We start from the raw sequence: 23,533 nt of genomic DNA on the forward strand, positions 1-23,533 counted from the left end.
TTTCCCCCCACGTCAAGACAAAAACATCAAAATGGGGAAAAAAACAGCTAGCACGTGCTTACAGAATCTTGTTAGGCTCTGGCACCTACGTTTCTGAAGATACCATCTGTGCCATACATGCTACCACCCCCTTCGAGATCTTACTCACAGACAGGTTTGAGACTGAGCCAGCCTCTCAAGCCAGTCAGGCACAATCCAGCAGGAAGAGGCAAACAGGACAGTAGAAAGTACAGGAAGTAAGTATGGAGAGACAGACTCAGTATATTCTGTCTCTATTCTCTTGGACCCTACTAGTGAATTTATATACCTAGGGAGAGGGAAGCCATTTGTCCCAAGAGGCATCAGGGTGAGAGTAGGACCCTAAAAGAGGGTACCAGCAACTAAGTGTCTATCAAGAGAAAGCAGCTAGTACAAAATTATGAAATAGCACAGCACTGGATGAGAAAGCAAAGAAGGATTCACATGCCAAAAGGCCTGGGACAAAGAACTGGGGGAGAAAACTGAAAAAGAAGATGTAGCAGGGGAAAAGATAATAGCTCAGATAAAGAGTCCATGAAGAAAGACCAGAAGAGAGGAATGACTGGGATCTCACCACGGTTTGGAGGTTTGGGCTAGCATGTGAAGCCAAGTTGAGGTAGGTTAGGGCAAGAAAGGTGACTTTGAAAAACGAGGTAACAGGCGTATAAATCTCAAAAGGATCTGCAACTGCCTGAGCCCAGTGTTAAAACTGAAGTACATGTTTTCAAGTCTCTTCATTCTTCAGTCCTGAGCAAACAAACCAAGAGCACTTCCCCTGCTACGACACCACAGTACTGCTTTCAGCTCCTCTCCTGGCTAAAATGACAAAGGATTATGCATCTATGTAACCTGTTCATACATGCTAATGAACCATGAAGGGTTTGGGCATGGCTTACAACATACAATTTCTGTGTCCGGTTTTTAGTTTTTTAAAACCCTAGACGAATACATTAAATATTTACTAAAAAGACTTAAGCTGGTTGCCTGCAAACACCTTGAATTACTGACAGCCTGTGGAACATACACTTAAAGTGGTCAAACTAAGTTCAGGAAAAGAACCTATCAGGAGTCAATTGCTGTAACTATGAGACTTATCCTTCTTGTCTCTGCAATCACTCATCCCACTTGACATAACGCTTCCAGCCTCTCCAACAGCCAAAGGTATGGTCCTACAGATTCAGCCCTAGAAACCCTGTGAAATGAAGGCAATGGCATCTTGAGAGAAGAAACCAATCATATAAATAAAGACCGTATTAGAATGCATATGAATAAAGGAAGAAAACTTGGGTCACAAAAGCAATCTTACTCTTGCATTTCCTCTACTGACTATTTGATTCTAACCTTTCCATGCTTTTTAAGTACATAATCTCACACAAGAGTATCCCAGTGAGCAATGTTGTCATCAACAAGAATTAATGAGAGAAATCCAGCATTTGATGTTTAGCCTATCGGTGTAACACAGCTGTACTTCTATACCTGGCAAACCACAGGTAGCTTCTAATTGAATGTTCTCCTGCATGTTCAAAACCTTTAACACTTTAGCCCAACACAAAGTCTCCTCTAACCACAGGGTATTTGAGATCTAGACACAGTGTGTCTCTCTAAATTTCCTTTTCAGTACACTAGGGATGTGTAAAAATGTCAAGATAGATCTCCTGTGTGGAAAAAAACATTCCTTCTATAAAGAAACACAGCAGAACAAGCCATTCTAACTAATTGTAGCTATTTTGGATTTCAAACACTGCACACTGGTTTTAGAGGACGGTTTCTGAGTGGCCTGAAAAGGGAATGTGCAAATAGCTTATGTTAAGAAACTGCTGTTAACAGGCAAGTGTAAGGATGCTGTGCACAAAAATTAACTCCTGGAACTTTGTTAATTACCATATTTGGATATGCTGTTTTATTTCCTCCTGACAATGGGGACATTGGGGTGTATTTTTCTGTACTGCAGGCAGCATCCTTAATGATCTAGCAATACCATTACCTGGCTATCCCTGCCTATTCTACAGACCACTTTGTACAAAGAGTATAAAGAAGCTCTTCTTTTTACTGTATCTTCATAGTGCATATGGACATCAAAGTCCTGTAAGTTTAACTATAGTATGAACATGGACTGGTTCAGAGCTGTATTTTTATCCTCACTGCAACTGCTAAAATACTTCAGTTTCTGATCTTCACATACCATCTGAAATGCCTTATTTAATTACACTGCTATTATACCAGATCAGTGCTAGAGACAAGAAAGGCCATATTCTTCCCACATTAACAAAAAAAAAAGTTACTGTATTGCACAGAGTATATAATACAACCACTAATCATTTCAGATTACTGCCAACTCACTACAGCAAGATGAAAACTAAAATTGGCTCACAGCCTCCTGGCATAGGTATTTTGAACTGTGAAGTTAACCAACACAACCTCACTTGGCTGTCAAATTATAAACCCACCAAGAACAAACATTTCTACTTTTAGCAGTTTCAACCTTCACATTTTCAGCAACAAGGTATAGCAAAGACTTCTCTGGCAGCTATACATCAACAAGTGACAAGTTTTTAAAATCTAAAACAACAGAAAAAAGTTTTTGTACACAGAAAACATCACTCAAGTACTTAGTCCCTCCTCCTTCATACTGCCTCAGTTAAAAGTCCACCAGAGGAAAACACTTTTGATTGAAAAACATAAACAGAATGGGAAAAAAATAAATTTGTTTCAATATTAGGCACAAAGATCAGAATAGTTCAGTTATGACTTCTCTAGGCCAAACAACCACAGCTTCCTGACTATCCTTACAGGAATGCTGATGGAAAAGTTCACATTTGGTTTTGAATCAGAAGCATGCAAATATGAAAAAAAGGGCACATCCAAACTTTTGACTGCTGAGTGAAAAATGCAGGAACAACAGGCAAACCTTCCAGAAGCATCTGTACTTAAAGCTGCCTACTGCTTTTAATTACATTTCCAGTGTTCCTCACAGCTCTACCACTGCCTCTTCTCTCCCCTGTTCTTTTATCACTGTGTCCCATTGCCTTGTGCTTGTGGTCCCTTCTAGCTATCCCAGCTTTAGTATATATTCTTTCTTTCCCCTTTTAAACTCCAGCTTCTGGAGAAGAGCTTCAAAGATCCTTTTCAAACCATTTTACTGTAGCTTTATCTACTTACTCCCAAAGAATCAAGGTACAGAGAAAGCAGCTTAAGAATAAGGCCTGCTTTTGACCTACAACATAGGCACTATCTTCCATCTGCCTAAAGGACACCTTTGGGGCAGGTCAGTCTCTCACTAACCTTAGGTCCCAGGAACACACACACCTCTCAGTACAAGTCCCTTGTAGGACATGTTTCCAACTTATACTTGACGAGAAATATGATGTGCTCATTCACCTCCACATTCCAAAAACATCTAAACAACACACTGGAATCCAAAGCATTAATTTTTTTCAGCCAATGCTAAATGCATCTTCTCCCCTAGCTACCTGTAAATGTAAATCAAACCACTGAGGTTTTGAAGCTTTTCTCCTGTTACAAGAGCAAGTTTCTCCCTAGATACTATACTTCCTTAACTGAGAGTCCATAATTCCATTTTGGCAAGTTAACCAGATACATAAGCCTTTTTGCTAAATGGCCCTATATAACAAAAGTTGTAGCACCCAACTCTTAGCTTTATAAAATTGAATAGATGACATACAGTTAATAACATTAACCACAACTGTATCACTGATTAACTTCTGCCTCTGTAAGCAAACCCAGACTTGGCCTTGTGATTAAGAAAAAGGCTATATTCATCAGCCATCGGAATTACAAGGTGAAAACATGAGAGGCAGTATCACTACAGAGGCTGCAAAGAGCTCTAAAGGTTTAACTATCACTACTAGACCTGATGACATGCATGGCCTCAAACACTACTGCCAGCTCAGTCAAGAGGAGTTGGGGAAAAAAAAGAGAGAAGCAGGTCCTATGCTCTTGACTGTCCCTCTATAGTGAAAGCCATCAAAGCTGAATGAAGAGAGGATTGTGGAGAAGAGAGGCTAAGCACACCTAAGGATGTAGTTCAGAATCAGAATAGGGTAGAGCCAATAACCAGATTATTCCAGGAGCACTGCAGATAGTTCATTGGTAAGAAGACATGACAGCCAGGTGGCAGATCAGGGACAGGATAGGAATGCATTGGCTAGGAGAATGACAAACATGAAGCAAAAATGAAAAATAAGGGCAGGGTGCAATTAAATCCCAAAGGGAATTTGGGGAGAAATACAGTAGAAATGCTCATGGGTGCAGGCTGATCAGGTAAGGAAAAGTTGCAGAAAACTGAATCTCCAGCAACAAAGGTGTCTGCAGACAGTTAACTGATGAAGACTTCAAAGACCTGCATTACTGAGTTGCTCTATAGGGTTTTATTGCTCAGGAGACAAACTGGAGTGGACTTTTCCAGGTTGAGAGCTGCTTTTTCTGAGGCAAAGGCTAAGGATCTCACTAACCAGAGAACGCCCCTGGGACAAAGGGGACATGCAAAACAGTGCTTAGCTAGAAGGGAAGTAAGGAGACTCCAACCACCTAGCTTCAGGGGAATAAGGAGCATCTCTAGTACGATGAGAACAGACAACTCTTCAAGCAAAAAGCAGAAGAACATGCAGCCTTTATCCCACCTTTACAATAGCAAAGGAAAAAAAAAAAAGGACTGCAAAGAACTGTAAAGCTGCTCCCCTGCAAAACAGTACTTTCACAGGCTATAGTTTCACAGAATCACAGAATGGGTCAGGTTCAAGGGGACCACAGTGGGTCATCAGGTCCAACCTCTCTACTCCAGCAGGGTTCCCTAGAGCACTTTACTTAGGATTGTGTCCAGATGGCTTTGAGCATCTTCAGAGTAGGAGACTCCACAACTTCTCTGGGCAATCTGTTTCACCCAGACCACACCGGCAGAATCACCACGCCCACCCCTGCGCTTTGGGCAGCTGCAAATGTTTGGTCAGGCAACAAGGTAAATTAGAAAAGTGATCACTTGCCCAATCCACTTCCTGATGCAATGACATGGCATACTCTGGGTGGCACAAGAAACTATGGTACAGGGACACGTGCTGGTGACAGGAGTTGAAAAGGATCATTTTGTGTTTCTAATTAAGAGTATATCTAGCATTACCAGCCAAAGCCCTGGTGGGTTAGTGTCAGCTGCAAGCACTTCCCATCATTTTGCCTTCTCTACTTCCCTTGTTCAGGGCATCCCAGTTTCCCAGACAAGAGTTTGTTCCCAATGGACCAGCATGGTGATTTTGTTCTTTGTTGGGGCCAGACAAAGCAAGAGACAAATACGTCGACTGTAGTAGTACGAAGCAAAAGCTTACAAAAGCAAGGCTAGGCTCCACCATGCTGAAACAAAACATTTTTAAGAGAATTAGAATGGTGTTGTCCAATAGCCTAGACAGAAATAAGAGTTCTGACAGCAGGAGAAAGCAGCAGACAAGTAGAGGGGAAAAACTGACAGAGTTTTGAGCAACAGTAAAAAGTCAGGGACTGCTGATATATTAGGAACCAAGGAGGAAACACCTGTGAAATGCCTCAAAGGAATTAGTGGATGGTCCTCCAAGAAGGTGACAAGGTCACTGACACAGCTGAAGTGTCTCTACCAACGAACACAGCACGGGTATCAAACGTGAGGAGCTGGAAGCCACTTTGCAGCTGGAAAAAGCTATGATCTAATTGCTATCACTGATATATCGTGGGAAGGATGACACAACTGGAGCACTGCAATCAACAGCTAAAAACTGTTCAGGAGGCACAGGCAAGGAAGGAAAAGCAAGTGGTTACTCTCCATGTAAAAATAAAATAAAATATAAAAAAACAGATTGGCTCTAGAGAGCCGCCTTGGAAAAACAGGAATGAACAAGTTGAGAGCTTATGGGCAAAAATTAGGGGCCAAGCCAACAAAGGAAACCTCATGGCTGGTATTTACTACCGGCTACCTGATCAAGGGGAGCTTATTGATAAAAGTTCTTACTTCAGCTACAGGAGGTGTCATGCTTGCAGGCTCTGATCCTGCTGGGGGACTTCAATCACCCTGACATCTGCTGGAAAAGTGGCACAGTAAGCTATAAGCAGTCTAGGAGACTCTTGTAGTGTGCTCAGGGTAATTTCTTAATCCAGGTGACAGACAGTGCAATTAGAGGGGAGGCATTATTAGACTTGTTGCCTACCAATACAGATGAACTATTTAGGGATGTCAAGATTGGTGGTGGACTGAGCTGCAGTGGTCAGGCCCTGGTGGCATGAGGGGTATGGACCAGGTGAAGAATAGAGTAAGGACTCCGAATTTCAAGAGGACACTCTCAGTTGTTTAATGAATTGATGGATGGGACCCCCTGGGGAAGTGCCCTGAGAGACAAAGGAGCTGCACAAAGCTGGTAGCCCCTTAAGGACATTTTTCTTAGAGATCAGGAGGTCTCAATTCCACAGGTAAGAACTCAAGTAAGAAAAGCAGGAGATGCTAAGGACCTCCTGGTCAAACTACAGTATGAGAAGGAAATGCATAGGCACAGGAACCAGGGACATATAGGCTGAGATTAGAGGGATGCTGCCCAGATGTGTACAAATGGGATCAGGAAAACTAAGGCACAGTTAGAGCTGAATTTGGCACAGGATGAAAATAATAAGGGCTTCTACAGGAACACTGGCTAGAAAAAGGAAGATTAAAGTAAACATACCTCCCTTGATAAGTAAGACATGAGAACTAGTAACAACCAATATGGAAAGGCTGGTAGGTACTCAACAGTTTTTTTACCTCGGTTTTCAACAGTAATCCCTCTTCCCACATCTCTCAATTCCCTGAACCTCAAGGCAGGGACTGTAGAATGAAATTATGTCCATTATAAGGGAAACTAAAGGTTGAAGGTTCAAGACCATTAAACCTTCTGAGATACCTGAACATGAATCAGTCCATGGGACCCAGTGAGATGTATCCCAGGGTCCTGAGGGAATTGGCTGATGTTGAGCCATGCTCAATAAAACTGAGAAGTCATGGCAGTCAGGCAAAACCCCAGTGATGGAAAAAGGAAAATGTCACATCCATTTTTAAAAAAGGTAAAAAGGAGGACCTTGGGAACTACCAACCAAGCAGCCTCACCTCCATGCCCAGTTAAATCATGGAACAGATCCTCCCAGAAGACACATGGAATATAGGGAGTTGCTTAGAGACAGAAAGAGCAAATCATGCCTGACTAATTTGGTAGCCTTCTTTGATGGAGTGACTGCATCAATTGACAAAGGAAAAGCTACAAAAGAGCTTTTATCAGCATCTGCCTGAACTTCTGATAGTCTGGAACAGGTTGTCCAGAGAAGTTGTAGATATCCATCACTAGAAGTGTTCAAGGTCAGGTTACCCAGGGCTTTGAGCAACCTGATCTAGGTAACATTATCCCTACCTGTGGCAGGGGAGGTGATCTACATGATCTTTAAAGGTCCCTTCCAACTCAAACTGTGCTACGACTGTAATCCTGCAGGCCAGTTCTTGGAGATACAGAGTTTTAAAATTTATACAAATACATGGTTTAAATGGTTATTTCCAAGTAGAAGAAAGCTACCTCTAGTAAAAAAAGGGGTACTTTGGCCAAATGTGGCATAATCTAGATTAAAAACATAGGAACTGCTTGCACGCTTCCGTTACCTTGTCATTAGATAAACAATAGCAGCAGCTGCTGGGGGCATCAATATACACACAGACAGCTTTGAATATGGTTCTCCTAGCAGAGGCATTTCTTGCTTTGTACCTGAAATGACCATTTGGTCCATCAGGGTCAAGGATAGCCATATCAAACATCTCCCTTTACAGAGACAGAACTGATCTTTGAAAGGCAGGTTCTCATGCATCCATGTGCTGCAGAAATGGCACCAGTTCCTACAGTAATAGGATGCAATACCAAATTGAGCAGAGGCCCAGTAAAAGATGAAATGGAGACAATGCTTAGAGGTCAGGTTCCTTCAGCTGAAGTGAGCAATTCACAGAAACAAGCTTCAAGGCAGCAATAGGAAAGCAAAGAAGCATCACGAACAAGGTCTCCCAGTACCAACTTTTTGCTTGTTTGTTTTGAAGGGAGAAGGATCTAGACAAAAAGAATATTACAAAGCATCATTTTAAAAGGACTTGATTCTATTTTCATGCAAACTCTGATTTTTCAAAACAACTCTTTTGTCTCAGTCTTTTCGTTGTTTACTTTCAGACTTTGCTGAATGAAGTTTCAACCTCTTAGCAAGACAGCCTGACTCCCGGTCTATATATACATACTGTAACCTTACCTCTCAACATACTACAAAAGACTTCAATGCATTCTAGAATTCAATTGGCAGTAGATGTTCCAGAGATCAGATTTATCTAATTGAAGTAAAGTAGAGGGAAAGCATCTGAACCAAACAACCAAAACCACAAGTATGATTGCAACAGTAAGAGTTCTTTCAGCAGCGGAAGAAGATGCCTTTTAAAAGGCTCCTTCCTCCCCCAGTGATTGCCTTCAACTGTGTCCCCATAAGTAGGTGCTTCCTGAGTTACACAATCCTGAGCAACATGCTCTAGGAAACCCTGTTTGAGCAGGGAGGTCAGACTGGATCACCTCCAGCGGTCCCTTCCAACCTTACCCATTCTGTGATTTTAACTACGACTAGTTTTCTATGCGTAGGAAGCACTAAAGAATTGCTCCCTGGTACACCAGTTCTGCCTCCCTCTAATTAAATATGCATAGAAAGAAAGAACATGAAGAAAGTTCCAGAGCCTGTAGGCAGCACAGCAGGCTGATAATATCCTTCTGCCCTCAGAGAAAGAGCCAGAGTTGGTAGATTGCTCAGCCTACATGAACAGCAATTCAAAGCCTTGATCTTGCCTGAACTTAATGAAGTAAATATTCCCGTTTCCTTTTTTGAATGTAATACTTTTTAAGTTAAAATTTTTCATTTCAGGTAACAATGAGGACAAAAGTATATGCAGGTTATGCAGAATGAAGTCTTGTGGGGAGCTTCTAGAAGTGTAACTGCAGTTGTTTTGTTTGTTGGGCTTTTTTTGCATCACGCCAGAGACAGCAAGTGTTCATTCCAGAACACTTCCCCCAAGAACACTATCTGCACAAAAAGCTGTGTAATATAAAGGAAACTTCAGGAGTTCCACAATGAATCTGCAAAATGTAAGAACTCTAGAAGCTTCAGTCACCAAAAAAACCAACAACCAAACAGAAAACTTTCTTTGAGCTAATAGGAAATGAAAGACAGTACACTAAGCATTTATTTAATCCCATTTATTTGCAGTCATGAACCATGAACATGTACTCCTTTTTCATGGAATCACACTGAATCATGGAATGGTTAAGGTCAAAGGGACCTCTGTAGATCATCTGGAACAACTTCCCTGCTGCAGTTGGGCCACCTATAGCCAGTTGTCCAGGACTCTGTCCAGATGGCTTTTCAATATCTCCAAGGCAGGAAACTCTACAACCTCTCTGCGCAATCTGTGATTAGTTGCCATGATGGTAAAGTGTTTCCTGGTGTTCGGAAGGATCTTCCCAAGTTTCATTTTGTGGCGCTTTCACACAGGGCCTTAAGAATCACACCTAAGTGTGTTCAAGAAGTCATCTGGAATTCACTTATTGTTAGCATGCAAAATCGAACAGAAGACCCTTTAATCAAAGAAGCTTCAAGAAAAACCTAACAAAAAACATTTAGCCTATCTGTAGATGGAATGGGTTGAGGACTCACTATGCGACAACTAAATCACAATCCTTTTCCTTGCAAGCAACAATTCTGCAACTACTTAAGTTTCTAAGCATTTGGTTTAATATACTATTTATTGAAGAGCTAAAAATCTTTATTGCTGCCCTACTGTCTGAGCAATTTATGTTTTCATCTGTATGCCAAGATGAAAGCTGCTTTAAGGACAAGTCTTCATCACTTGGTCCCAATTTCACTTTTCTCTGAACAAATTCACCTTTCTACTTCAAGTTTTATTCAAATAAATGTCAGCTATAATCCTGACATCCCATGTGACAGATTAGGAGCCCCGCTTTCAGAGTCCTTGAAAAGCACAAGCAGTCTGTGAGGCAAATCAGGTCAACATATAGCATCCTAAGAGGAAAAGGAATTGAGGAGAGTTAAGAGAAACCAAAGATGAATTCCCATCTCTGGCATATGCTAACCATTTCTTCCAGGTGAAGTTCGGGGGGAAAAAAGTCCTAGTGGAAGTCAAGTTATAGACTGCATGTGGAATTAGCTATGTGGCTATCAGAAGGCATTATTTGCCAGTGCACCAAAATTTAACCCTTGTGAAGCAACATCAACAGAGGAATCTTAAAAGTTTCTTAGAATCTGTCCTGGATCTACCGTTTTTCCAAAACACAAAAGGTATGTGCATAATCAAAAACTGTTTCTCTTTTTAGTATCTTAAGAAATATGGATTGAAGAGATTCAAGCCCTAGCAGCAGCTCTCAACCCGCCATTCAGTGAGGTGAGCACAAGACAGGGAAAAAACCCAACCACCAAAGCCCAAAACAACTATCACATTCCACAAGTACAGCCTTTTCCAGAGGTGAATTTCAGTGCCTACCAGCTTTCAACAACACGCAACTCACATATCGTGTCTTAGTCACACACCGTATGGAACACATGGAGTGACATTTTGATGTGATTAAGAGCTCAAACTCTTTAGATTAAAGAAATCCCAACATGACAAATAACTTTTGTATATTTTGCATAAAATTTTAACCTTGCACTAATTTTGTAAGCTCATTATTAGTCCACAACATAGCTACCAAATATTTAAGAAACACAAGTAACACCTGAAATCTTAGGAATACCAAGCTGATCAGTTAAAAAAACTGTGGCTAAAGCTGAGTTAGCCAGAAGACAGAAGTATTCTCAAAAATTCTGTTTACGATATACAATGAGGAAGCTAAGAATACACTAAGTTCAAGCACACATAGAAGTCTAGTAACAACTGACTAGCTAGCAGTACCATATATATCACTCTTGTAAACTTCCCCAGCAACTATCTTAGATCACACTATTATGTAAAAGTAACATGGCTGTAGATTTTTAAAGCCCAGAGCTATATCCATTTTTTTTCTCCAGTCCTAGAACTGCTCACCACCATGCCCTACTGACACAGAGCAGTGCAAGTCTTCACGTATTTAGCACTAGGTCCTTGACAAGCAAATATTCTACACTGCAAAAATGTCAATCTGTCAGGTGAGATATCGTTAGTGTTGAAGGTCTCACGCTAGGGAATAGTGCATGTTACATCAGTCTGAGTGGGTTCTTTCCCTGGGTCACTTGTGTTCTGGGCTGTTCTTGTATTAACCTCCCAAACAAGAAAATAAAAACAAATTGTTGCAGCCAGTTCCCTCATCAAGTAAGTTCTGTATCCAGTACCATAGCTAGGTCAAGAGCATTGTGCTTAACCAAGGAACTGCTCAGTACTGCTTGCTTGGACAAGACATCAGCAAAACATGAAGACTACACACAGCAGCACAAATAACACAATTCACATCAGACACTTAAGCCCCTCCTAGAAAGAAATACCTTCATCAAAGCAACATGGTGCATTTGTAGAAGCTGAAGTGAAGACCACCTGGAACAAGAGGCGAGTGCTCAGTATTTTCAGTAGGTTTCAAGCACTCATAGTTCATTTTGCACACTTGCTTTACATCGCAGAAAGACCACATCATTAAAAAGAAGACAGCTTCCTTTGTTCACTATATGAGAAAGATTTAATTGCCTACACATTTTTACAAACAAGAGACCTTTATATCCTGTAGTAATACTTTCATCAATATTTTCCATTAGTCTAAGAACACATCCAAGAATTCTGCTGGAATTTGCCCCACTCATTTTTGCTTTAACATCTACACAAATATCTAGAGATTGTTTATAAACCACATATGAACTGCATTAAGACCACATGGTTCCGCTGAGAAGCTAAAAGCAGATATTGCTACAGTAATCAGAAGCACAGTCCCATAAGATTAAGTATTTCTGCAAGATATTTAGAAAGCTGCTCTAAACTAGTATTGGACATCTGAAAGCAGTTTCTGTGTCTGCAAGAGGACTATCTGTTCTGTTCCTCTGTTCTGAATAATATGCAACTTCCTCTTCCCCTCCCTCTCAATTTGCTAATAGTTAACATCAGTACAGATTTCAGTACAGTACAGTTCAGTACAGTACATCATCAGATTTAACAAACACTTGTAAAGGAACGTCGCAAAATAAATTACTCTTTTCTTGTCCTCCACAGATTCTCCTGTGCCAAGCAAGCAAACAAGGAAAAAGTAGTTTTCTTGATACCTTGAATTTTGAAAAAGAAATAGGACTGGGAAAAAGTCTAAAACCTACAGATAGGCTGTAACATATTAACTGTCAATACAATTCAAACCTAACAGAAAGACAGACAGCTTTCAAATCATATAATGTTTTCATGAGGTTGAATTGCAGTTAAATTTAGCAATACAAATACCATAATACAAACCATAGCCTTAAGGACCATAAGCAATACAGTAACATGACAAGCTTTACAAGCCTTCAGCACCATTAGCTCCAGATACAAAGATAAGACATTTTATTGGCATAACCCTGCAAACAAGACTTCCTCAGCTGAAATAAGGCTTCTTTTCACCCCATTTGCACAAAGCATCATGCTGTTCTAAAAAGTTTACTGTTGATTTTATTTCTGAACAGGATTTAACCTGAGGATTAATCCAGCTCAGTGATTGGTTTTCTTAGAAAAAAAAAATTGTGGTAGGGTACTTCCACCTTACTTCAGTGATCCACTCATTTCAAGGTTCCTTGCACTCCAAGACCTTTCTTTGTTGGGTACACATGGGTGACTGACACTGCTCAGACAGATTTCTTCAAAAGGCATCTCTCATAGCTACATGTGCACAGACACAAAACATCAGCACACAGTAACTCCTGTAGACTGCACTATACCAAAAGACCTGTCTGCACACAGATGTCACATACTGAAGAGGTATCCTTCACATATGGAAATTTATCCATTTTCCTCGTGTCCTGCTGCCAAAGTCCACCAGGGACCACTGCAGTTGTATATGCTATGGTAGTGCCTCCCAAACCATTTTCTGTAGTCACTTTTGACAAAAGCCCTGTTGTCTCACACTCCAGTCCATTGTTACTATGACAACAGTATTACAATGCCTTCCAATTACCAACGTATGATTTCAGTCGTGGATTCCTCCACCCCCACTAGCTCAGAGAGAAGGCAGCCTTATTCTCAGGTCTTTTTCAAAAGGGGAAGTCCAAACTACAGAGCAAGAAATGTAAGATTCAGCCCTAGAAGCTCTCACTTCTATGATGAATATTAACATTTAGAAGCTAACATAGCTTAAACAAGTGATTAGAGGACATGAAACTATTTAAAACCATAAACAAGAACTTAATTTAGAAAGGAAAAGTATTCTTTCACTCAACCTAAACCATCACATTTTCATCCTGTATTTCCTATCATGCAAGGTTCCTTTGAGAAAGACCCCATGAAGAAACAGTATGAGAAGAGAAGCATATTAGGTGTTTGAGCCACTGCATGTACAGGATTTAAAACCATTTGCTACTTAAAGCAGGGTTCCACACAAATGACATCACTCACAGAGCAGAAACAGACCAAAAGAATTCATAATCTGAACAGTCTGATGAGCCTGCTTCCACAACAACAGATTTGGCTTTGAACAAAGAGTAGTGAGTAATAAAATAAATACAGCCAGGATTTTTATTTTGCATATCTGGACAGACAATAGATGCTATTAACAAGGACTGCTTGGCCTTAAGCATATCAAATCACAAGGTACCTTTTCTCTTATGTCAATATTAACTGCAACCAACAGACAGAAAAGCTCCACACTACAGGGATTATTTCATGTCCTCTTAATGGAGTAAAACTAACATTTCTGGTAGACAAAAACAGTCTAAAGTTCTTTAGATTGTCCTACAGCTTAAAAAAGTTCAAATACAAGTCACTGTCTTCCCATTACACATTATGAGCTGTCAGGAACAGTAGTGCTCCAACTCTGTAGTTCAAAAGTCAAAGCAGGAATATTAACAATATTAAAAATCTTCTGATATAAACAGCAGCAATAGTTAAAACATTTTACACAAAGTATTTGAAAGTACTTACTTAAGAGTATTTTCCAATGATTTTACAAGCCTCTGAATATCAGATACCTGGGATGTCTCTTTGAATCTACGCTTCCTTCTGGAACACCAGTTCTCCAAGAGAGTCTTTAGGAATTCAGTGCATCTCTCCAACAAACAACATGTATAACCAGATCCCAAAGGACCTCAATTACCAATATCCCCTCTAATGCTTATTAAGAGGCTACTAGTCTTCTTACAGGCTTCTGTCAATCCAGCAGCTAAATCTATAGTCAGTGTAATTATTTTTCAGTTAAGGTACTAAAGCTTCTCCCCATCACCCCACCCTCACCTCCAAAAAGAACAGGCTTTCAAAGAACAGAACACAATTCTGCTCTTTGATAGCACTTCCTATGATTTTTTTTTTACTATTATTATTTTCCAGGTAGTAAAATCAGACATTGCTTTAACTTTTAGAGCAATAAAGTTCCTCTGCTTAGAAGGCAAAACACTGTGAGCGAAGAACAAAAATATCATAAACTGCAATAATTTCACTATTTGCTGTACATGCCTTCTCTGCAAGAGGACCAAACAGACAAGTAGTTCAATGATTGGGCACATTACTATTTCTACAGTTGTTTTAAGATTTGCTGTGCACTAGTTCTACTCATAAACTACCTTCCATAGTTTTTTTTTTTAATCCTAACAGAAGGTTTATCTGCCCTGCAGGAGGGGTCACATGATATTCCCTCCATATCTTTCAACCTAAAGATGCATAATAGCAGAAGGTAATAACTACTGGATTCTTCTCGTTCCCCAGTTGTGAGGAAGCACAGCAGAGTGGGGAATGTCTTGACATGTCTACAAAGAGGCATTTAAATAATAGTGATCCCTATATTAAGGACAGGACCTGTACACTAGAAAACCTGTTACCTTAAAAATGTTTTGGCTTGCTTGCTTGCTGTATCTTTCAAGTGCAAAAAGGGTAAAGATAAAAAAGGAATTACACAGAATTCCTCTGGTCAAAAAGAGACAAACTGCACCTTGACAATACCATTAGGTCCCTTCATAGCACTGGGACAATAAATTCATCATGCCACAGGATCTTTGCAGTAGATTTTATAAGTAGCCCAGAGGAAGTCAGTAAAAACACTGGTCTAAAGTCATATTAAGTAATTCCTGATGAATCCTTAGCACTGCATGAACTAAAAGTGGTTTTTAAAAAACTTTTACAGTTTCATACAGTGATGGAGATTTTCAGTGGATAAAACTTTTTATTTCCCTAAAATTAGTATGTCCAGATCCATAAACCACGGCATCATCACAGAAAATGTTCATGGTTTGCATATCTTGAAGGATGCCCTTAAAAACTAAGCAGGTGTATGACACCTGAGATAATATTTAGCCTAGCAGTCCTTTACATATCACAACACTTAACTGGAGATCCACCTGGAAAAGGAATAAATCTCTGCAAGAACAACTACAGCCTCTGCAGAAACAAACACACTGAAGGGCAAAGCAACCCAGACAAACTACATAAGCACAGCTTCTGTAAGGTTATTTTTAGCCTAGTTTTCTTAAAAAAAACAAAACAAAACAAAACAACCAAACCAAAACTGTGCTGCACAAACAGTTTTAAAGGAGCTGTTAGTACTCAGGAAATACCTTGAAGCTACTCCTGTGCACTGCTCAGCAACCAGAAAACCAAACCAGAAAGAACATTAAGCTACCCTATAAATCTACTTCACCCAGTTTTGGTGTCTGTACCCATCATACCAACCACTCACCTGTAAAAAAATGAAGGCGAAGGGGAGGCAGGGGGCAGAAACACCAGAATATTCAACAGGATTACATAACAGAAGACTATGTTTTCCAGCTTGGAAAAGAGACATTTGAGGGGAAAAAAAAAGATAGAGGTCCATAAAATCATGAAAGATGTGCAGATTGAACAGAAATGACCGTTCACTAATTCTCACCTAAGTCCTGAATCATTTGCAATAAAAGTCATCAAGAAATCAAGAATAATGTTTTCAAAAAGAGGGTTGTTTTCTTTCAGCAAGACTATTACACTGTAAAATTCTCTTGCCACGGAGCACCTCCAAAGCCAAAAGTATAGCACAATTTAAGTGAATTGGAGCTTTCAACAACTTTGTATACAAACTGCTATGCAATACAGTCCAGATACAATCTCTACCAAGTTCCTAAATTGCTGATTGCTATGAGAAACGAAGGATACATTCAAGGCATTTATAGTATCTGAGCTTCATGGGCTACATGTTATTTTTGGAAAAAAGTAAGCTACCTTGATCTTCATCTGAAAGTCTGTACTACAAACAGACTAAAGAAATAGGTAATTCTTTCTCCCCAGCCCAACACGCAGAACAGCCACTACCCCGACATCAAAGCATTCCTCCAAACACATTTTGCAGAGTTCACTACTCGTTCATTATTCCATGAGCAAATACAACACTGAGAAACAAAACCACTTTTCATTAGCTCTAGAAGCAGTTCACAGGCACTGAAAATGCATCTTCCTGACAGATAAAGCAATCCTAGAAGTCATAAATACTGGAGGACACTAACAACTGGTTTCAGTGCTTCAATAAATTTAGTCCAAAAACTGATTATATAAAGCAAACAATGATTTCAAATGGATTTAATTACTTAGCAACTAAACAAATCTGCACTGACTGAATATATTGTAAGAGATGGCCAGCAAACCAGCTGCTTATCAAGATCTACACTTCCAGACACAGAACACAACAGCAACTGCCACTCAAAAGAGCCACAGCCCATGTTGCTCCCAAACTCAGCACACTCACATTCTCTCCCTACACTCTCCTATGACTGTGATATGCAACCAGTAAAACAGGAGGAAAGAACTCATATCATCCATTTGCTGTCTTAGAGTTTCCTGGATGGAAGTTTGTGCACTGTCTGATGAGTTTTCACCAGTTTCTGTATAGTCCTTATTTCTACATAAGCTTCCCAGTGGCAGGGTTTGTGCCCCCTGCTCTAAACTCGGTTCTACGGCTGAGCACTCACAGTACCTTTAGCACAAATATCCGCTCTCCATTCCAAGGCTAATGTTAGACACAAGTGTTCTATTGCTGTAGCATAATCACTACCTATATTTTGCTGGTCTTCCCAACCTGCTTCAATGCCTTGAGTTTTCCTCTTAGAAATCATTAATCATGAATGTGCTCCATCTCTCTTCACTTATCACTTTTTCCCTTTTTAGCCTGTAAAGTGGCCAAAAAAAGTGTTCTATGCTAGAAATGATAAAGAAAATGTGCAGCCTGGGGTGGCACCAAAGAAGGAAAGGAGAGAAGATTAAGTGGAAAATTCTCACCCATTATATCATTTGGAAGAAGATGCCAAGAATAGGTACCCAAAAATGAGGCTAGATGACTGATTTCTACATAGTCTATCACTTTTCAGACAGACATCCAAGTTCAGCAATAAATTCTAGCTTGTGCCAGGATTTTCAGACACTGTTCTTCAGTCAATGCTTTTTAAAAAGCATGCTTTGCTTGTTTAAAAAGGAACACTCTAAGGACATGTTCTTTGATTTTTTTTTAATTTTATTTTTTTTCTATCCTATCTGCTGCAGTAGTCTACACTTAAGGTGTAAATAGCACTACTGTACAATGTATTCCAAAAGCTATTCAAGTATTCCTAGTCAGAATTCATGCCCTAGACAGTCATTATTCCATTATCCCTGTGTATAATGTATTCCTTCAAAAGATTTTGAGATTAAAGCTGAAGACTTTAATATAAAAGTTTTATATATAACTGTTAGAAAGAAAAAGGAACTTTGCCAAAGCCAGCAAAACATGCTTGCCCACTAGATATAAACTGGAAACAAACTCACTGCAAACATGAAAGTACAGACTTCTTTGTCTATACTCATATCCTATTAGTTTTATGGAATCAACTAAATCCCAAAGTAGCATCGCACTACGGTACATATTAAATCTGGTCATGGTGACACTGCCTTCAGTAATAATTCTCACCTTGACAAATAAAATATATGACTGAAATATAACATACATGGATAACTGTAACTAAACGGAGCACAACAGCATCATGCTTGCTTGTTTAAAATAAAATTTTTTTAAAATGCCCAAAAATCCTTACAAAGCTACTTGCAGGCAGATTGGAGAACAGCATCTAGCACTGCAGCCCTGCTCAGTGCTTCCAAGGAACCCTATAACTGCAGCAGACAGCTGAAGAGCTTTGGGATTTGATCAGCAAGTACCACATGCTGAACTTTTACATATACATGGATCATCCCCTAAGTCTAGCATCGACATTTAGAGTCACAGATCTAATAATACTTGCACAGAATACAGAATGAAGTTCTGTGCAATACAAGCCATAAATTTAATCCTGCACTTCCTTTCACCAAACCCACAACTGAATCACACTGAACTTTAAAGGTACCATCAGTTCTTTGATTATAGAAATTAGATCTAAATAATCTCAAATTACTGCCAGCATTGTACATCAAAGTTGATGTACCACATAATCTGTCCCTTGATCTGACCTGCCCAAACTCCTCCAGAGAGTATGAGTCTTTAGACAAACCACTCAAAGCAACAGTTATCCATGATGCCCCCCACCGCCAAATCCTAAAATCTTCTGTTGCAACCATCTTTCATCCTATCACCTATAAACACATATGTGTGCTGCTGCACCCTCTCCTACTTCAATATAAGGTTTTAAAAATTGAAAAAGACAAATCTTTTCCAAAGCAAACAAACCTGGAACTCCTTTAAGGTCACTTTTCTAATCAGCCTCTTACTGTCAACCTTTCTCCATTTAATTTGTATTTTCAGACAGCACTTCCCAAAACTAGGCAGATTCCAGCACTGAACAGACCAAAGTGATTACTTCCTTTAAGTTCCATACAAAACACCAGTTACTGACTGGAATTAAGCTTACTTTTCCATTCAACATTAGCATAGTAGACTGTTACTGGAACCTACTATATCAATGGATCTCCTTCCACAGTACTGCTAAATAATCAACTATACTCGACTTCTAAAGAATGCTCTTCATATGTTTTACTTTGCACACAGAGATAAAATGGGGTCCATCATATCCTTTATAAAAAAGAAGAAACAGACTGAAAAATTATATTTGTGGTTCCTCCAGTTTTCTTTCCCTCAATTTTTGATGTTTATTTTTAAGTAATGACTTAAGTGTTGCAACAAAGCTAATGCCAGATTTTTTTCTATAAGTTTTGCAGGTTTCTCTGAAGGAATGTAATAAAACTTTCAGCAAACAAACCTTTGAAACTCTGAGAGTTGTGACTTGTTATCTGGATAACATTTAGAACATATACTTCATGATCTTAACTGAAGTTCCTAAAAGTCAGGCTTTCCTTTACACATTTGATAAAAAGCACAATGCTGAGCAGATCATTTTACTCAAGTCAGAAGATGTGAGAAGAGCCAGAATTTCAAGAAACTGATCTGAGTGTAAAAAATAAAATAAAAATAGAAGTTCCCATTTAAAAAGTAATACTAATTACACTGCAAACCCCCACAAAAGTTATAGACAACCTGACTGAAAAGCTCTTTATATGTTCTCAACACATTTAAAACGATTGAAGTGTTCAATTTTATTTGAAATTGCTCCTGCTCCAGGCTACAAAACACATACTGAAGATAGATCACCACAGTGAATAGCGGTGTCCTGTAACTTATGTTGGAAAGGTCCAAAGGACTGGGTTGTTTTTCCATACTGTACATAATGAAAGGTTAACCATCTTCCTAACCACTAATACAACATATAGAACAGCTCAAAAAGTAAAGACTTTATCTAGTAAAACTAGTTTTCTTGAAAGCAACCAAGAAAGACAAACTTATATATTCATATTTTAAATATTGTAATTTAACAGGCAAGGAGACTTCACCCAGCCTCTCTAGGATTGTTTTTCAGATGCAAGTTCTGCAAAACTTGTATTATATACCACAAAAAAGTAAGTCTTAAATTACTACCACTATATCCACTATACCCACTTTACCGCTATACCCACTATACCACTATACTTTAAAAGAAGCTAGCTTTTAAGAACAAGTAATATTTTTCATCTCAAGTTCAGCACATAAACAATTACAACTGCACAAAACATATCTGGTGAAACTGCAACATAACCCGTGGCAGATACTTACCAATGCACACATCTATCTTCCCCTTGATAGCAGCTTCATGCAAAGGAGTGTAGTTCCAATTGTCCCTGGCATTTGGGTCGGCCCCTTGGCACAGTAACAGACTGACCACTTCTGCGTGACCAAAGGAGCAGGCGTTGTGAAGGGGGATCAGCCCTCCGTCGTCACGAGCATGAACATTGGCTCCTGTCTGTAGCAGGTGCTCTACAACATCCTTCCTTCCAAAACCTGTAAGAGAACATATTTCTGTTCATTCGTCTGGCAAAACAACATGATTTAATATTTAAAACTGTTCACTGTTCCAGTGCACAGATACCAAACTACATTATTCGTGTCCTTCTTACACTTCTAAGTTCATTCACCATGAAGTGAAACTATACTCACCTGCTCCAAAAACAGCTGGACAATTCACTTACACTCATGACAGAGCTGAACTGTGTTGTATTATAATTACCTGCCTAGCTGCCACTCTATCTCATTAAGAAGTTCTACAATAGGCTTGCCATTTTTTTTCAAGAAAAGCTTATTATGAATTTTTAAAAAATACATAATCTGTATGTAACTAAAGCAACCATCTTACATACTATCGCTTGATATAGCTGTTCATCTAGGAGAAATTCTCATATTAATAAACCCCGAAGGACAGTTCCAGTGCTCAAGCAGAACAACCTTATCTCAACCCAAAATATGTTCTTGCTCTTTTACAGAGTCTGACAACTTCCAGCTGATGGATAAGTTGACTTGAGGCCTCAGCTGGGACACAATGCCTCAGGAAGGTCTCAGCCTAGGAACGCAGCCTCTGTTATGACCAGGGAAGGCAACACCGCAAAGCCAGCATTATCAAACTAATACACTTCAAAACTTGGCATCACTATGCCAGGCCCCAACACCTTTAGCTTGTTGTCTACAATGAACCTGGAAAGGTTCCACTGCCCAAATCTGCTTCCTATTGCCCCAAATGCCTTAGTACAGCACTCTCTAAATTTCTGATTACACATGCTATCAGCAAAAAAATTTATATGTCACCTACATGCACTGCTGCACTATTGCGTATATTATAAACATGCACAAAAATAGAAACTTTAAAAGGCTGAGATAAAGATGAAATAATAGCTGTTTTTAAATTTCCATTATATTTATTAACAGTACAAGATATATTTTCTTCCTGCACCCCAATGAAATATTTTGCACACTCTACTTTGGAGACCACTGCCTTAGAGGAGGGGGGAGGGGAGGAAATCAAGCTCAAGAGGGACACTTTAAACTAAAACACAAGTGTTCGTTTTCATACTAGGTTATATCTCAAAGGCTGGACTGTATTTCCTATAAACCTCAGGGCTAAAAGCAGTACCACTGTAGATTTTAAAAGACTGTCACTTTAAGAGTTATTGTGTCTTCTGGTAATCATATATAGCAACCAGCTTAGGGATGAAGAATCCCACATGTATGAATTCTGTTTATGAAACAGTTGAATTAAATGCCACAGCTTATAGATTGTATTAGTCCACAAAACACTATCAAAAACAAAACTAAAGGCATTATGTCACTTCCGGAAGACATACACAAAGTTCAAGGGGTGCAAAAAAGAAGCTGTCAGCTCTCCTCCAGATGACCCTGTAACACAGCACAGCAAAATGCTGCTGAAACAGAGACAGAAATGGTTCTCAAAAGTCAGCACCCTCCGTTGCAGGGAACAACTCACACACAAAGGCCTCTCAAATTGGAATGTTTTACCCCAGAGTTGCAGTCCCTGAACAGGACCTCCATTTCAACAAATTAAGGCCCCTTTTTGCCAGAGCAGTGCACTGGTTACAGCTATGCAGACGTGTAACTTGGAATTAACGTGCTTTTCCCCCATAGTCCATACGGCAAGATCTCAAAGCCAGATCTAGCAGCTTTGCACCCACATCAGCTTATCCAGTTAAGGCTAATGTTACAACTTGACATCCAGCATTCAGTCAAGCTGCAGGCTAGCCTTTCTGCAGGAATTTACACTGTCTCTTCAGTGAGGCACAGAGTCCTTCAACACGCTTTGAAGGACAGAAGTTTTCTACAAGCTGACTAATGCAGAGCCAAAAGAAAAAAAATACGCTTTTACCAAGGCTTACCATGGCTTGAGAATTCTGATGACAGTTTAACAAAATCTTTATTTCTGCCTAAAGAAGTTTTCTTCTATAAAACACAAACAAGCAGATGGAAGAAGCAGCTGGGGAAGACACCATGGATACAAACACAGACACACACATCTAGTAGAGACTGTAGCAGTCCACTCCTCGGTTAATCCTGTGTGGTAACATAGCTCAGGGGCTCCAACTAGTAAGTCCAGCCTGGTTACTTTTCTATCTCTGTAAGCACTCTCCCATTCCCACCGTACAGAGCCCTCAGCTGCTTCAGCAGTGATGCTGGACCATTACAAGTTAGCACACTGGGCAGAGACCAAAGTGGGTTTTCTTTAATACATGGGACTAAACAGCAGTTCAGCAGCTGCTCCACAGGCTGCTGAGTCCCAAAAGCTGCACGGAGGGGCCCACAACCAGATTGACACCCCACTCAGCAATAGAATTTTAGTCCACCATTGCAGATGATTCAAAGCTTTCTGGTACATTATATAGAGATCATTGCGCATCAGAAATTACACTACAGAAATAGAAGCATGCGAATCAAAACTAGTATTATTAAAAGTGATATTTATTTATCATGACAAAACTGCTACCAGAAGACATGTTTTTTCTTAACTGAACCGCCAGCAAGGCCACTGCTACTGTAAATCACTGCAGCTTCCAGCATGAAAACTCTTTGGTTTGTTTGTTTCTGTTACAAAGCAGTCAAGGAACATCACCTGCAAGTTTCTAAATGGAAATTGACAGCTTAAATAGGTGCAACAGCAAACAAAGCAGATCTGGTCCCCGAGTAAAGCTAACAAGCCTGGGACATAAAGAACAAGAACTTAAGCCCTTGAAGCTCCCACAGTTACACTGTTTGTTTGACTGGCAAAGGAAAACTGAGCAAGACAAGAATTAGGAAAGGGTGCTTTCAATTAAACAGTGAATCAACAGATTTTATTAGCCTTTAGTTTTTATATACTGAACTATTAAAAACAGTGCTGAAACCGCATAAGCATTTGGCTTACATGTGCCTCTTGTCTCTCAAGGAAAAACCACCTGAGTATACCTGAAAACCACGACTCATTTTCAAATTGTTCAGTGTTGTAATTTTCAGGACTATACACATACTTC

At 39.6% G+C, this 23,533-nt stretch overlaps 1 protein-coding gene and 1 long non-coding RNA gene across 2 annotated transcripts in view; one reads left to right on the forward strand and one right to left on the reverse strand.

The window, feature by feature from the left end:
- Positions 1-23,533, reverse strand: part of TNKS (tankyrase) — a 145,243-nt gene that overhangs the window by 113,292 nt on the left and 8,418 nt on the right. The window contains exon 2 of the mRNA XM_064652202.1: positions 20,301-20,525. Within this exon, the coding sequence (XP_064508272.1) occupies positions 20,301-20,525 (225 nt within the window). The remainder of the gene's footprint in view (positions 1-20,300; positions 20,526-23,533) is intronic.
- LOC135413067 (uncharacterized) lies at positions 13,226-13,753 on the forward strand. Its single transcript, XR_010430083.1, has 2 exons — positions 13,226-13,310; positions 13,504-13,753. It is a non-coding gene; the product is annotated as an uncharacterized LOC135413067 (long non-coding RNA).

The sequence above is a fragment of the Pseudopipra pipra genome, chromosome 4, assembly GCF_036250125.1.
Source record: "Pseudopipra pipra isolate bDixPip1 chromosome 4, bDixPip1.hap1, whole genome shotgun sequence".
NCBI classification, from domain to species: domain Eukaryota; kingdom Metazoa; phylum Chordata; class Aves; order Passeriformes; family Pipridae; genus Pseudopipra; species Pseudopipra pipra.